Source organism: Echiichthys vipera (assembly GCF_963691815.1).
Source record: "Echiichthys vipera genome assembly, chromosome: 13".
Classification (NCBI taxonomy): domain Eukaryota; kingdom Metazoa; phylum Chordata; class Actinopteri; order Perciformes; family Trachinidae; genus Echiichthys; species Echiichthys vipera.
Genome location: NC_139838.1, coordinates 2817352 through 2834757, shown reverse-complemented (window position 1 = coordinate 2834757; position 17406 = coordinate 2817352). Strand labels below are relative to the sequence as shown.

The following is a 17406-nucleotide window of genomic DNA, read 5'->3' as shown; positions in this document are numbered from 1 at the left end:
CCAGATATGCCAGCCTTGCACACCACTCATCACTTGCAAGCAGTTTTGCGTAATCGGACCCCTCATTTGCCAGGAACACATTGGGCCTCATTTATCAATCTTGCGTGAAAACGGGCGCAGATCTGAGCGCAGAATTGGTCGTAGGACAGGACCCACGTGTGATTTATGAAACATTCGTACCTGACCAATCTCAGCGTATGAATGAGCGGGCCTTGATAAATGCGGCGGCTGAATTCGATCGTCATTAACATGTTACGCCCTTAAATATTCCTGGTTCGAGTCCTCGCCCACTGAGGTCAAACACAGAGAGGAAGAACGCAGGTTAGAAAAGAAACTTTTCCGACACACAGATCAGCATCCTGACATCCGAGATGGAGCAAAATAAAGCTGAGCTTTTTGCCAGTCTTAAGAGTGGAATAAAAGGGGCCCATCATAAAAACGCTGTATAAGAATAACGGAGGAAGTCAAACCGAGGCAGCGCTCCACTGGGACCCCTGTGCGCCTGTGCGCACTGTTGGACAGGTGTGCCGTATTCAGCACCCCTGCCGTGAAATGTACCCCCTCGCATTATAGCTGAGGATCAGAAGGCTGTTGTTTCCACCTAGGAGTAGTTTATTTACTACTCTACCGCACAACACCGGCGCTACCGGCGGGTTATTAGGTATTCCGTAAGAGGATAACCTTTGTCATCTAAAAGAACCATACCAAGATGTTAATCATCTGATACCTTGTTTGATTTAATGCAATTTATCGAGGGTAGCCACGAACCGAGGAGATGAATTTGGCTCTGCAGTGCGTCTTGCTGCAGCCGCGCGCCAACACATTGATTCATTAATTCAATGTCGGGGTCGCGGGGGGCTGGAGCCGAGCTGTTTTGAAATATAAAAGAATCGTGTGTGTCCCCTGGTCACCACGGTTAAAAGCGATAGCTTGGCATCACAAATCACCTGTACATTTATCGAGTGGTAGTCTTTGCGATTGATGAATGTGTAGTCATTCATGGATGGTGCCTTCAGACGCACATGAGTGCAATAAATCGCTCCAACCACAATTTTTATATATTTTTTTATTCGTTTTAAGAATCCGTTTTGATCTGTTCTTAATATGTGACTGCTTATGCTTAATGACAGCTGAGGTTTGTTCATTATTTTCAGCCAGGTTTTGCTGCACCGCAAATACACAGGCTGAAATTTGCGTACACAACCTCAGACCAGACGTGAGATTTGATCGTAGCTCCCGCTCACGTCCAAATTGATAAATGTAGACATTCGCCAAGAAATGGTCGTACGCACGATTTTCTGCCGTACGTTCGTTTGATAAATGAGGCCCCTTGAGTTCCTCCAGCAGCTCATACACACGGGCCAGCACCTTGCCGCGCGACAACCATCGGACCTCCGTGTGAAACAACAAGGCTTTATGCCCCGCTCCCATTTCCTCACACAAAGACGCAAATATGCGGCTTTTCACAGGTCGTGTCTTTACAAAGTTTACCATGCCCACATCATCCAACACAGGGGCTAGTTCTGCTGGTAAGGTTTTGTTTTCAAAAAATTTTTTTAGACCAATTAGGTGAAATTGGATAATTTCCCACGGCACACCTGACGATCTCTCACGGCACACTAGTGTGCACAGTGGTTGAAAAACACTGCTCTAGAGCCAAAACGTGTGCTAAAGTGCCCTCTAGGAGCCAAAACATGTGCTAAAGTCTCCTCTAGGAGCCAAAACGTGTGTTAAAGTGTCCTCTAGGAGCCAAAACGTGTGCTAAAGTGCCTTCTAGAGCCAAAACACATGCTAAAATGCACTCTAGGAGCCAAAACACGTGCTAAAGTGTCCTCTAGGTGCCAACACGTGCCAAAGTGTAGTAGTCAAATTTTGTGCTAAAGTGCCCTCTAGAGCCAAAACATGTGCTAAAGCGCCCTCTAGGAGCCAAAACACGTGCTAAAGTGCCCTCTAGGTGCCAAAACATGTGTTAAAGTGTCCTCTTCAGTGGCGAGGACGCGTCATTGTTAGTGTGCCCTTTTTTCCTTTTCGCCCCTGCCCTTAAAAAAGTCTGTGTACGCCACTGTCTCTCTGCTTTATTCAGCAGGACAGGCTGATCGTCACTGCAGCTCTCATCTCTTCTGAACGTGTCTTTTTCACATTTTTGCAGGACTTTCTTTTCCTGCACTATTCCACCACTTCTCAGACAGCGACCATGCGCAGATTCAGCTCAGAGGGATCCCTCCTAGATCTTGATTTTCTCCCATGGAAGAGGGTGGTACTAAAGAACCCAAAATATGGGAAGAACCGGGAGTCTGGCACTTACACGTCTCACGTTGTGGAAGCTGATCGCGACGGGAGCTCGCCCTGTCTGACTCCAACCATCCAGGAGCCTAGAGCAAGTCCCAGCGATGCAGGGAAGAAGAAGCTGACCAAGGAGTGCAGCATCAGTGTGGAGAATCTGAGCGAGCTGGGGAAACTGGACACGAACCACCTCGGAGTGTGTGTCATCAGTGAAGGCTGCAGGGCCTACAGTGATGGCCAGTTGGCCCCGGCCGCCCAGGGCAGCACTGAGAGCATGGAGAGAGACGATCTGCCTTCCCCCTCTCCTTCGTCTCCCTCCAACCCTTTCTCCTCCAAACCCCAGCACACGCACCACCATAAACCCAAACTGACGGCGGCTAAACTGCACATTAAGAGTCTTTTTGGGCAGGTGGGACACCAGTTCACTTTCACTCTACACTGTAGAGCCACATATAGAAGGGGAATTAATCCAATTTTATTTTCTATTAGGATTTTCTCTTCCAATGATTATGAAGCTAAATAATCAGATAAAACGATTATCGTGCCAGATTCTGTTTCCCATCGATGCTCTTGTTTTGTCTTGTGTTATAAATCCAGCGCACCCTACTGACTGGAATATGTTGAGCATAGTTTACCACAATGTTGAAAATATGTTCTCAGTAGGCTGTGCAACATAGATGATCACTTTTATTTGATCTCATGTATTTAATTTATTTTTATATTATTATCTTAATATATATTTAAAGTTTGAATAGGAAGAATGATCAGAACAGTTCCATCTTGTGTCTCAAGATCGTCGTTGCAACAGCAAAAAATAATTCCAGCAGTCGGGGTTGCCAGTTTGGTCGGACCCAGAGCAGTAGCTGCAGGAGACCGGAGTCTGTTTGAGCCTGCTTGAACCCGTCCTCTCCAGCAAATCACACCATAAAAACAAGGATTAGAGGAGTTTGACTGACAGTTAGCGTTAGCAGTTAGCATTAGCCGTTCCAGCTAAGTAAAGATGAAAGTGATGTTAGTGAGTAAGGAGAACCGTAGCCATTTGGGCGTCTGTTTTAATGGCGTTTATCTCCTTTCTCTCAGTCCATCGAGTGAATGCTCGGCCTATATTGACTCTGGTTTTTGCCCGTCTCCGCTCACTCAGCTGCTGGGAGAAATAACGCCCCCTTCACTGAGGCTCCGAAGCAGCTGTAGGATTGGCAAACTCCATTTCACCCAGTGCCAGCCTACAGTAGCTGCACCCAACAACAGACAATCCTGGCAACCAGCAATGCCCAACGCTATTGGCTGCTACCATGGAAACAGAATGGGACAGAAAGTCATTGTCAAACGCGTCAATATTTTTTTAAATTATTAATTTAGACTAAATATATAAGATTATTTTTTCGCAGTTTTCAAGCCTTTACCATAAAGGACGGACAGGAAATGAGGTGAGAGAGAGGGGGAGACATGCAGGACAGGGCCACAGGTCAGAGTTGAACCCGTGGCCGCTGCTTTGTGGACCTCCAGTCTCTTTACATGGGGCGAGGGCTCTAACCACTGCCACCGGCTGCCCCAAATATATTATATAATGGGAAAGCAATACTTTCATTCTGTACCCCTCAAATGCCCCGTGGATGTATTCTTTTTTTTTTTAAATATAGCTTTAAATAAAGAGTCTAACCTTTATTTTTTTTAGTTCAAGTTCAATACAATTTCCAAAGTCAAATCTTTACAAATTTGACCAAAGGTTTCATTTCAGCTGGAAAGTGTCTTCTGTAGGGTTCTAGATCTCTTGATATTCTTGACATTGAGGAGTTTTTACACTTTTTTCCCTTGTTTTCTGTTAATTTCATTATATTTATTGATTTGTTTATGTCAGTATTGGTTGTAGTTGCTTTTAATGAGCTTGTTACACTAAAAGCTTGCTGTAGGTAAACAGAAAAAAGCCAGCATTTAAGCTGCAAGTGAGATCACTTCCTGCAGCTCTCCCTCCCCCCTCTCTATCCTAAGCCAATAGGAACACGGCCTCTCTCTGAAATGACCTGTGATTGGCCAAAGTCTCTGATCATGGTCTAGAGCCCATAGGAGGTGCAGAAGTCTAGTTTAGTTAGTTTCATTACAATTTGAAAGATACTTAGGGCGGCATGTTGGTGTGGTGGTTAGCACTGTTGCCTCACAGCAAGAGGGTTCCTGATTCGAATCCGGGCTGGGGCCCTTCTGTGTGGAGTTTGCATGTTCTCCCTGTGTCTCCAGGTTCTTCCTCCCACAGTCCAAAGACGTGCACGTGTTGCGTGTGTGAATGGTTGTCTGTCTCTGTTCGTCTCTATGTGCCCTGTGATAGACTGGCGTCCTGTCCAGGGTGGACCCTGCCTCACGCCCGATGTCAGCTGGGATCGGCTCCAGCCCCCCGGTGACCCCGATAGGGACAAGCGGTTGAAGGGGATGGATGGAAGATACTTTTTTGTTTTTTTTGCCAAACATTGCTGAATAAACTGCCCACCCCAAGTTGACATACTTCAGATTTTGCTGGGAGACTCCCATTTTTCATTGCCCTCTCCTGGTCTCCTGTCATATCAACAGATCCATCTCCAAGACAACTGCAACTCCATCTGCTGATAACCATGTGAAACAATTGGAAGATCTGGAGAAAGTGCACCTGAGTTGGGATTGTTCCTTTTTGAGGAGGTGAACAGAAGAACAAAAATATTCTAGGGATTTGCATACAAGTCATATGGTAGACCAGTATACCCCTGCCTGCTTATTCCTATCACCTATTACATATTGATAGATCTCAACAGTCAGTGCTGGAGCTTAATTTAGAGGTTTAAACCCCGTTCTGTGACAGTGCGTTAACATGCGGTTTAAAAACCTGATTATAATCGAGTTAAAGGCATACTCCGGTTTCGTAAACACCATACCCCGGGTAAAATCAGAGTTCTCATACTCCAGACCGAGATAACTCCTTTAGTAACCACCGTTCTCTTGCATGTGAACGCTTTATCCAGATTATTATCGGGTTTCTCGTCTGCGCATACACCGGAGGTTTTAACTCCCCCTCCACACTCAGCTTAGCTATAGAGCTATAGAGTATTACGGTTAAACCGAGGCAGGATTTCACCATGGCAACTAACATCATGACCAAGAAGACATGTTTCTGTCGGAATTCTGTCCAAAAGCTTTTTTTCCGTCCTCATTGATTGATGTGATTCTGAGAAAGGTGAACTGGAAAAAACAGCCGTATTCAGTCAAGCTGTATGTTGGTGGAGCTCCACCTTCTGTACCGGAGGAAGAGTTACTCCATCATTTCCCCATTCAACCCGCTTTCATATATACGTGGGGCACTCCAATAACCTGATTATTCCCTTAACCAGGGTAAGGCCATTTTCGGGTAAGTGATGTGCATGTGAACGCACTGACTCTGCGTGAAACCTGGAAAGATGGACACTGAAAGCTGCTTTTTTGAGGTTTCAGAGGGATAAACAGGAGGAAGATCTCTAGTTAACTTTGTGTTTTCTGTTTCAGAGTCCTCATTCTTCAAACTCCAACCTGTTCAACGCAGAACAGAAAGATAGGTTAGAATCCTATTTATTGTCAGTTAATTGTTGCTAATTGATAAATAGATATCATCTCATCTTGAATAATACAACTCTTAATAAATCTTCACCACACTCAACATTTAAATCATTATCGTTTGACAAACTTTGGATTGGATTGTGATTATAGCAGGATCTATTGGTACAAACTTCTCTGGCTGACATCTGCTACCTCACCCTGTCCTTCTGTGGTCCTTGTCCACAGTGCTACAGAGAGGAGGTCTCGTCTGCTCTTCATGCGTCAGTGGAGTCAAGTGGGCCACAGTAAAAAGGGGAGGATCAGTCAAGAAGAGTTGGAAAAATGGGCTGAGTCCCTGAACGCCCTGCTGGCCAGCCAAAGTAAGTCCTGCTTCCTTCTGAGATTGGAGATTTATTTAGCCAAACAGCTTTTGGAGGCAGATGCCCCCCCCCCCCCCCCCCCATTTAGGCCTAGTCCACATGACCATGGGTATTTTTGAAACCGAGCTTGACCCCCCGTTTTAAAAAGAATTCCAGTCCACACCACCGGTGTGATAAAAAAATATCTCCATCCACATAAAACAGCAACATCTGCCTCAAACAATGCCCTGTACATGCCAAAGCAGTAGGTGGTGATAGCACTCCCAACAGGAAGGCCATTTTAGCCAATCACAAGGCTGGAAAAATTCATACTGTAAAAACAACAATGCTGAAAAAAGGGCGGGTAGATTCCTTCGTGTGGACTGACAGCCAAGTTGAGTTATTTCTCACTCTCTCAGTGTCTAGAGTGCTCCACAAGTCTCAATGGACACAACTGACTATTTACCCTCGCACAGTGTGACGTCAAACAATGTCCTCAAGAAATTGTGTTTTTTCTCGGTTTTCCTGTCCACACATGACTCCTGAAACTGGACTTTTCCAAAAAGTTCACCCCGGTTACAAAAAACTCCAGTTTCAGCAGCCCACAACTGTGGTTAGTGTGGATAAAAGGACAAACTGTGCAGAGAAACACACACTTTCAAAAAGACCCGCATTCATGTGGACAGCCTCTTAAATCACTGAATAAACTATGGGTGGTATTACAGAGGTCCGGAACCAACCTAACTTGTGAACTTAGAAAACTTCCGCACTGCATTTTTGCCCTGTTAGAAGTGGGGCCTGAGGTTGGCACTGTCTGCTGATCAGGCTTTCTTCCCTGGGGAAAGTTCCAAAAATGAGCATATTTACATTAAATTTGCTTTGGGTATTTTAGTAAGGAAAGATGAATGGAAAGTGTATAATTTCGTCTATTGCATTTAACAACAGAGAAGGACTTGAGAACTGGTGATTATACCTTATGACCATCTGAAATCTTGATGGGATTGATCTTCCATAATACGCCCCATGAGAATAGGAGAGAGGAGGCAGGACAAGTTGACCATCTTGGACTTCAGAATCCCACCCTCCCCCACTCTCAGGAATCAACTTCCCTAAACAAGTACAATAATGGAATCCCCTCCAAAAGGGTCTGAGAGTGGTTCAGGATGCAATGAGGCTATTATAATGTACTATAATGTGAATGCATGGCTAAAGTGCTAAATTGAGCCAAATTGTTACACAGCTAATCAGTGGTGTCTACTGTATAATGTGAATTCATGGATATTTAATGTTCATCTTTAATTTTCTGTACTGGTCCCAGAAATATCTGTTTCTAAAGTGTACTGAAGTAGCATATCTCATAACATGGTTAAGATTTGTTGGAGTCAAATAATTAGAATAGAATAGAATAGATTTACTTTAATGATCCCAGACTGGGAAATTATTTTGTAACAGCAGCAGTAGTGGGTCAGCAAATAAACACTTTGTACATAACATAAATAGAATCCAATATATACATAGTGCATGGGTGTCAAACTGGTCCAGTAAAGGGCCGTGTGGCTGCAGGTTTTCATTCCAACCAATCAAAAACACACCTGGCCCTGGCCCTTTACTGGACCAGTTTGACACCCATGACATAGTGTATATATACAGTGCACAGTGTGCTATAAACAATAAATAATAATAATATATACAACAAAATATGCAAAATATACTATAACAATAATAATATATACAACAAAACAGTTGAGAGAGCAGAGTTCTCTGTCAGGCAGAGGTGAGAGAGTTATTATAAAAAGTAATGGATTGTGGCAGGAAAGATTTCCTGTATCTGTTGCTACGACAGCAAAGCTGAAGCAGCCTTCTGGAGAAGGTGCTCCGATGTCTGACCAGTGTGAGTTGGAGAGGGTGGAGAGGATTATCCATGATGGATAACAGTTTTTTCAGTGTCCTCCTCTCCACCACAGCCTCCTGAGTGTCCTGTTTGCAGCCAATCACAGAGCCAGCCTTCCTGATCACTTTGTTGAGTCTGTTGGTGTCGCTGGCTCCAATGCTGCTTCCCCAACAAACCACAGCAAAGAAAAGTACACTGGCCACCACAGACTGATAAAAGATCTCCAACATCTTGCTGCACACGTTAAAGGATCTCAGCTTCCTCAGGAAGTAAAGTCTGCTTATCCCCTTCTTGTGAACAGCTTCAGTGTTCGATCTCCAGTCCAGTCTGTGGCTGATGGTAAAACCCAGGTACTTGTAATCCTCCACCGCCTCCACATCATTTCCCAGAATGCACAGAGGTTGGAAAGCCGTCATCCTCTTCTTCCTGAAATCTATCACCATCTCTCTGGTCTTGCTGATGTTCAGCCGCAGGTGATTCTGTCCAGTCCACTTCACAAAGTTGTCTACCAGTGCCCTGTACTCCTCCTCCTGTCCCTCACTTATACACCCAACAACAGCCGAGTCGTCAGAAAACTTTTGCAGGTGACACGACCCAGTGTTGTACTGAAAGTCATTGGTGTATAAGGTGAACAGGAAAGGAGACAGTACAGTCCCCTGTGGAGCTCCTGTATCACTAACCACCACATCAGACAGAACACTGCCCATATGGACAAACTGTGGTCTGCCTGTCAGGGAGTCAGTAAATCCAGGAGATCATTGTGTCGTCTACTCCCATCACCTGCAGCTTCTCCCCCAGTAGCAGTAGCTGAATGGTGTTAAAAGCACTAGAGAAATCAAAGAATGTGATTCTCACAGTACCTCCTCCACCATCCAGGTGCAAATGGCATCGTTGCAGCAGGTAGATGACAGCGTCATCAACTCCAAAGTGGGGCTGGTAAGCAAATTGCAGAGGGTCTAGCAGGGCTCTCACCTGCGGCCTCAGGTTGACCAAATCAAGTCTCTCCAGCACCTTCATGACGTAAGATGTGAGGGCCACTGGTTGATAGTCAATGAGGTCTGATGGTGTCGACTTCTTTGGAATGGGAATCAGGCAGGAAGTCTTCCAGAGCACTGGTATTCTCTCCTGACCAAGGTTCAGCTTGTAGAGGTGTTGTAGGACAGGAGGCTGGCTGGCACATGTCTTCAGGATCCTGGGGCTGATACCGTCAGGGCCTGCAGCCTTATGCTGGTGGAGTCTCTCCAGCTGTCTCCTAACCTAATTAAGGACTGCTACTACAATGAGATGCACACACAAAGAGACACAAAGAGATTCACAACAATTACGCATCACAACCACAAAGATACACATAATGACTACAAAGAGACATAAAGAAACTATAAAGAGACTCAATAATGACTACAAAGAGACACCAAACTGCAGAGATGAAAAACAACTAAAACAAAATGCAAAATGACAACAAAGAGACTTAAAACGACTACAGAGTCACACAATGACTACAAAGAACTACAGAAGGACTACAAAGAGACTTAAAAGGACTACAAAGTGTCACAAAATGTCTACAAAGAGACACAAAATAACTACAAAGAGACATAAAGCAACTACAAAGAGACACAAAACTACAGAGAGATGCATAACAACTAAAAAGGGATACAAAACGACTACAAAACGTCACAAAATGACTACAAAGAGACACAAAATGACTACAAAAAGACTTAAAACCACTACAGAGAGACTTAAAATGACTACAAAGAGACTTAAAAGGGCCACAAAGAGACACAGACCAACTACAAAGAGACTCAAGATGACTACAAAGAGACAGAAAACAACAACAAAAGAGGCTTAACAAGGATGAAGTCTGTGTGTTTTGCTCTGCTGTAGGAGAGGTAATGGGACCTTTTGCATGTCTGTGCCCTGGAGCCTGGGGTGTCATAACCTGCCCCAGGATCGAAGGGGGGGAAAGAAGTGAATGTGATTGGCCGTAATTGGCACAGCATTTAACGCCCCACTTATAATAATGCATTCTTGCTGACCCCATCTAATGCTCAACTGCGCCACAAGGGCACCAAGGGAGCTGGCCACAAAAATACCAAAAGCACGCTCCCGACGCAAATCATCCCACACTGCTGGGTTCACAAAAAATAGAGCATGGACTGTCATTTTGTGAGCACAGAGCAGAAACTATCCATCAACTTGTGGAGCTGACTAGATAAAAGCAAATACTCTCTGTAGAGAAAGTACTGACAGCTGCTGATTCTGAGGACAGACAGGATGGACATTAAACATGAGGCAGTAGTAAGTGGTGAGCTAATCCGTTTCAGATTTGTCAGCTGTTTATTCTAAACATCAGTATGTGCATGCATGTAAGCTGCCTGCATGTATAAGAATCCTAGGTGAAAAGTGGAAATGGTGTGAGTGTCACAGCCCGTGCATGAGAGTTGGCAGCATCACAACCACGTATGTATTGAGAAAGTGGATCAGGCGATCTGGGAATGTTTTCTTTGACGTACTCTCTTTGTGCCTGGGTCAAATACGTTACCAGCAGAAACCTTGCCTTGCCTAATCATTTTGAAAGGGCAACAGCCAGTGGGAAAACCAGCACTCTAGCAGCCAATGATGGGGAGGTGGACTTTGCTGACCCACCTGTCCCCTGCTGTTGTGTTACTGGAGGGCCGGGTGGGGAGCCTGTCACACGTTGCTCCAGTGACCCAGTCTGGTCTCACTCCTTATTGCTCATGGATGATTATCTCAACAAGAATAACTATATTACTTCTGTTGTTGCATCATTTATATCTATATATTTCCTCTTCTTTCTCTCCCCCACACATCCCATACTCCTTACTCACACAAACACACACACACACACACACACACACACACACACACACACACACACACACACACACACACACACACACACACACACATACACACACACACACACACATAAATGACTCAGCCCTCCCTGTAACCATTACGTAATTAAGCAGATGTAACCACTGCTTTACTACTCTAACATTTCATCACATGAATGATCATTGTAACTGCCCTGCAGTGTCTGTTTGTCCCTTTTGTTTGTTAAAATCACCTTTTTGTCTCTTTTTTTTCCGTCACATTATTTTAAAAACAACAACAAAAAAAATCATACGTTACAATGTGGCAATGAAACAAGAGAAGAAGATCCTAAGCTGACATAAACAGTTGAGACTTTTAAACAAACAAAATGCATTCAACATGCTTACATAAAGTGTCATGTTCTTACTCAAGGAAAACCACAGTACTTCTCAAAGTTTAAAAAGTTTATTATAAAAACAGCAAGGACTTTCTCTGGGGTCAAAAATCACAGTCAACCTGGCTTTGAGCCAAGCTGTTGTCGCAACCAATGAGCCAGAAAGCGCCCTCAGTCCATCCACTCAAAGAGTTTATACAGTAGTATAGTTCATTTGGTTGTTGTGATTGGTTTAGAATGGTGCTGAGGCGGTCCCTGGTTCAGGCTTTAGAATGTCAATCACTCCCAGACTGGCTCTTATTCGTTCATGAGTTGAATCCTTCACCCCCTGGTCACACGGTTCCTCCAATAAACAGCCAGCTCCTGTAGAAAGAACACTCCCTACTCTGTGGCTTCACTTCCTGGTGGGCTGATTTTACTGCACCTAATTTTAACCTGGAGCTTATCTGCAAAATTCTTTTAATTATTCCATCTGTGTTAAATAAATAATAAAGTGAAAGCATGCTAAATCCTTTTTATTTAACTTCTATACGTACACAGTGAGTAATAACAAAACTTCAATTATATTGTGACAAAAATCAACACTTCATATTTAAAAATCCCCACTAAAGCCTTATGGTGATGCATTTTGCTTTATAGCAATGGAAACTCCACAGAGTAGCCTTTAACTGATGTTAGATACTAGCTCTTCTTTTACCTTTTGCACTTTTCACTAAGGCTCTGACCTGAACCCTCTACCCTGGCATTTAAGTCACTGACCACTTCTGCCCTAGAGAAATGTTTGTGCAACTAAAAGTCACATCTGCCAGAAGTTCCCCATGCTTTTATCTGAACTCACACGTTGCTGCAGGGATGTTGGCATCTAAACTTGCGTCATTGGTTACTGTGTGCTGTGCAATAAAGCAAAAAAAAAAAAAGAATGACCCTTACCCTGCTGTTTGTGTGAAAAGAACAGATCGCCATTAGTTATTATCACAGTAACAACTGTTCTTCCTGGGGTTCTCACAAAAGACGAGACATTCACACATCACATAATGGACAATCTACCAATATCAACAGAACATAATGAAAAAATAGAGATAAGTCATTCTGTTGTTTATATTGTCACCTCACCATAAATAATTAAACCAAGTAATTTTGTAGTAGTTTCTAACAGGTGTATGACTGCAAAATATTAATAGTGTACAGTGAAACATTATCTTACTACATAACTTGCACCACAAATAAAACCAACCTCCACACACAGAATATCATATGCAGCCTAAACTGAATTATTTTAGAATAATTGCTGTTCTAATATTTTTTTAAAAACTGATTCTATGGTAATCTTGGTTAAATATACGGGGAGTTTATTCCAGTTTGACATAGCCCTATAAATTACAGTTTTCTTTAAAGCATTGGTTTGACCCATGAAGACATGTCTGGTGTCATAATAATGTCTGTCATTGGTGTGTGATAGCTGTTAATGTAGGTATGTACAATTTTCTCAAAGGGGCTGCACTGTACTGCAGCAAACAATTTGTCTGACTATTACTATTTGTTAAATAGTAATGTGTTTGTTGCAGACCTCCTGTAAGGACTATTACTATTTGTTAAATAGTAATAGTAATTAGGGATAGTAAATAGTAAAAATATAGTAGAGTAAAGGTATCCTGAGCAGATACTTTAGTCACTCCCTCTGTGTGTGTGTGTTGTAATCAGAGCTTCCCATGTCTGTGCATGTCAGTCCCTCCCTTTGTATTTAACAACTTGGGAATGAGAACGGCTTGTTGAAAGTGTTGACCCCTCCCTTTTTGTTCATGTCTCGCTGGTTGGCTGATTGCGGGTGACTCGCCACGGTACTGCACACATCCATATTCGGGACAGTTAACATTACAACAGCATTGCTGTCCTGTGGACGCCAGATCACCCTGGTGAGTTTGAATTAACCATGGAGCTAACTAATGCTCTGTTTGCACTGTAGCCATTAGCACAGTTAGCACTCCCCGTTTTCCTCCATCGGCGTCTCTGTCTTTGTGAGCCGCTGATCAGCGGTAACCTACTGTGTGTATGAGCACCAATCTCCCATTAAAGCCTGACCCGGGTGGTGCGCAGTGCAGAGCGGCAGGAGTGGAGGAAACCTGATAAGCTAGCACCCTCCTGTCATTGAAAGAAAGTGTGACAAGGGGCCTTTACTGGCTTCACACTGTTCAGGAACTGAGACTCAATCAGATGGACCAGGCAAGCAGTCTTCCATACACACCATTTCCCCAATTCGCGTGTCGGATGGGGATTTGGCGATGGGCTCAACCCTAAAGCGCAGCAGCATTATTGGCTGTGGGTTGTGTTCAGCATGACCCATGGTTACAGGTTTGTTGCAGACCGCCTGTAAGGGCGGTGGGAGCTGCCTTCAGCACATCACTTCCTCCCAGACCATCACCTACTGCATGGAAGCATTCCTTGTACCCACGAAGAAAAGAAGAAGAGCCATACTGGCTGTGATTTGTCTCTTCTTTTGGAGCACATTTAAAACCTGGGTCTGTGCAAGGAGGGCAACCTTTGTACTGACTACCTTCGAAGCATTACCACTGCTAGTTCCAGGTGCATTCTCAGGTCAACTGGGGCTTTACCCTCGCCGCATGGGCTTAATCACAGCCATGGACAGGTATAACCTGTCCAAAGGTGCCTGCCGAGCTTGGGCCTTCAGTTTCTGCCAAGACTGAGAAATCATGTCATGGTCAGGACCGACAGTGCAGGCAAGGTAACCTTTAATCCTAATCCTATGCAAACCAGCAAACTGTTGTAGCTTTGGCAGGGTGGAAGTCCAATTGCTTGCTTCTAGAGAGTCTTCAAATTGTTGACACAAAGCTTTCAGGTGGAAGTTGTGAGGCTGGCTCCTCCCAAGCCCTAGATGATGTGGTTTTCAGCAATTCTGCCTCTCTTTGATGGAATGCCATGGGAGCTCCCACTTCGGAGGGAACCACTGAGTCGAGTGGGACCCTTTTTCCACCCCTTCAAGACAGAGCTCATATTGGAGGCCTGGCCCCTGAAAGGAACAGCCTCCTGGCATAGAGAGGACTATGTAAGAGGCCTGGGCCCTACCTCTAGGGCTGCCTACTCTTACCATTGGGAGTTGTTTACCACATGGTGCAGGGCTCACCAGGTGGATCCCTACTCAGCTGCAGCCCTGAATGTCCTGTCATTTGGACAATAACTCAACTCAGCAACTTATGCAACACTTTATTACCCAGTTCCTCAGAGGTAGTTTCATCCAGGTTCCACCTCGCCCAGCCAGATGTGCTACAGGCCAGCCCAGTCCATGTTATGACCTGTCAGGTGCACCCAGGACCTCAAAAGGACAGATCAGATGAGTTTTTTGGTGTGCCTGTCCCGTCTGGGATTTTGGCACACTCAACCCTTGCTTGTTTTTACCTCATAGGCCTTCTGGGAGGAACCCTCTCTCGCTACTTTATGTGCAGCAGCAACATGTTCATGTCAGTCCACATTTTCAAGGTTATACTGTCTGAATGTAGCAGCCAGTCCCTCCTTTGGTGAGTGATTGCTGGGTGTGACTCATCATTAAATGACTAGGATTTGAAACAAAGTGCAACAGTGCCTCACTGGATAAAAACCTGGTTTTGTACAAGATGGTAATGTCCGTGAGTGGAGTACCGATAATTTTACTGCACACTCTAACAATGCCCTGAAGTCTGCTGCGGTTTTTAAGGTTAATTGACCCAAACCAGCAGATAAAAGCAAATGTCAGGACAGATTCAATAAAACATTTCCATGAACTTGGAGTCAATGTTTATGTTCCTGAGCTTCTGAAGAAAGTACATGCACTGATTGGCTTTTTTGCACACTGCATCGTCCTGATGCACAAAACACAGCCTGTCATCAATTACTGTCCCCAGATACTTATACTGTTGGACAGGCTCTACAGCTTGGTCATTGATGGACAGGGAGGGGTGGCAGGGCAGGTCTTCCTGAAGTCAATCGTCATTTCCTTAGTCTTTGAGACATTGATGGTGAGGAAGGACGACTTCACTGAATCCTTAGCGAACTTTACAATGTGGCGTTTCTTGTGTAAGCTCTGGCATGCATTGGTATATAAAACAAATAAAAGAGATGAGAGAACGACAGTTAAAAAGTCCAACAGCCAGTAAGTCAAACCCCTGTCGATATAATAATTTGAGAGATGCTGGGCTAAAATATGGGGCTTTATGCAGTTAAAAGCAGATGTAAAATCAATAAAAAGCAGACGAACAAAGCTTTGGGTCACTTCTAAGTGCGACAGAATCATATTAAGAAGAGTGATTATTGCATCATCAATCCCCCTCCCTGCCTTATACGCAAACTGGAGAGGGTCCAAGTTTGCCTGAACATTGTTCATGAGCTCGTCTTTCATGATCCTCTCAAAAGACTTCATTACCAGGGAGGTAAGAGTCACAGGTCTAAAGTCATTTAGGGTCTTTCTGCATTTATTTTTGGGCACAGGGACAATAATTGAGTCCTTCCGCAGGCGGGGGACACTGTGAGCCCGGAGTGACCAGGAGAAGATAAAGCTGAAGATGTCTGCCAGCTGTTCGGCGCAGTTCCTCACGACCCGACCTCCAATCCCATAAGGACCCGGGCTTTTCCTCTCCTTTTACCCTCTGGAACACTCTCTGGACCCTCTCCTTGTCGACATGCATCGCCACTGTGCTGTTCGGCTCTAACGCGGTGCTCTTAAACACAGACAGTTCATGGCTAATTTCATGGTCATTAAAACGGTTTGAATAAATATTTAGTTCATTTGCCAGGTCGTAATCAGACTTCATATCTAAGGAGATATTATTCTTATGGGGCTGTGTCTCCAGCAAAGATTTCACCCCCTCCCATGCAGAGTGTGCACTGGCAGTGCTGAACAGGTTCTCCATATTGCTGCTTGGCAAGTTTTATTGATTTCTTGACCTGCTTCTGTAGCTCCTTATATGTATCCATATCACCTGTATTAAAACTGATGTTTCTTTTATTAATAGCGTTTTTGACTGCTTTTGAGACCCATGGCTCATTGTTAGGGAAAATGGAGATTGATTTTTTATGGATACATAACTCCTCACAAAATTTAACATAGTCAGAGACCGTCTCTGTAATTTCATCCCCAGTCTCACACAACTTTTTGTCCCATTCCGTGCAATCGTAACAATCCTGGAGACGTCCGATAGACTCCTCCGTCCAGACCGGAACTAATCTTCGTTCCGGTTTGTGTCTCTTCAGGACCGGTTTGTAGGACGGGACCAAATAAACAGTGTTATGGTCTTACGCACCCAGTGAAGCTCTCCGGAGGGACTTATAAGCCCCTTTTATGGAACCATAACACAGATCCAGGCACTTAGTAAGTCTAGTCGCACATGTCACATACTGGTAAAAGTTCCCCAGGTGTTTCCCTGGTTTACAGTTATTAAAAATCACCCATAATAAAGCAGGGAGCATCTGGCGATATAGCTTCTAGCTGTAGCACTGTGCGCTTGCTAAGTCATTTTGGACCATGCGCATGCCTAAATTTGATTGCCTATTTGCCAAGTATTGTTGTCATCATTTGTACATATTTAGCAGAGGTGAGTATTTCTATGGACAGAAGATAGAATGAGATAGTTTTGGTGGTCACTCTGAACGATATCATCTACTGCCTTTTAAACAGCTTGGTGCCGACCAGCTGCAGAATATTGCAGGTGTGTCGCTAGCTCGTGAAAACATTTGGGGCTGTAGCCCGAAGTTAGAGTCCTTTTGAGATGTGGAATCGGGGGTTTCTCCCTCGAGAAATGTTTGAAATTGGGCTGCATGCAATTGTGACGTAGTTTGAGAAGGAAAGACCTGTGGTCCTGTTGGGGCAGGTCTACTGAGTAGGTTAATGTTTCTGTTAAGAAAGGTCAGCACAGACCCCAGCAGAAGAATGAGACATTAGAAAAGCCTACAGCCTCAGAAACACTGACATGCACCGACCTGATGTCAAGTGGACCTTGTGGAATCCACTGCAGGTCTCCTGAAACTGTGCAGACTAGAAGACATCACTGCTCCGACGGATGTTTTCTCTCTGACCAGTGTTTGGGTTTAACCAGTGACCTGTTAACTGGAGAGTGCGTCACAATGTT

The 17406-nt window shown here is 44.3% G+C and overlaps 1 protein-coding gene across 1 annotated transcript in view; it reads left to right on the top strand.

The window, feature by feature from the left end:
• Positions 1–17406, top strand: part of LOC310956169 (uncharacterized protein) — a 30382-nt gene that overhangs the window by 2547 nt on the left and 10429 nt on the right. The window contains exons 2-4 of the mRNA XM_083926313.1: positions 2150–2692; positions 5785–5834; positions 6061–6194. Coding sequence (XP_083782439.1) covers positions 2195–2692; positions 5785–5834; positions 6061–6194 — 682 coding nt within the window. The 5' untranslated portion in view covers positions 2150–2194. The remainder of the gene's footprint in view (positions 1–2149; positions 2693–5784; positions 5835–6060; positions 6195–17406) is intronic.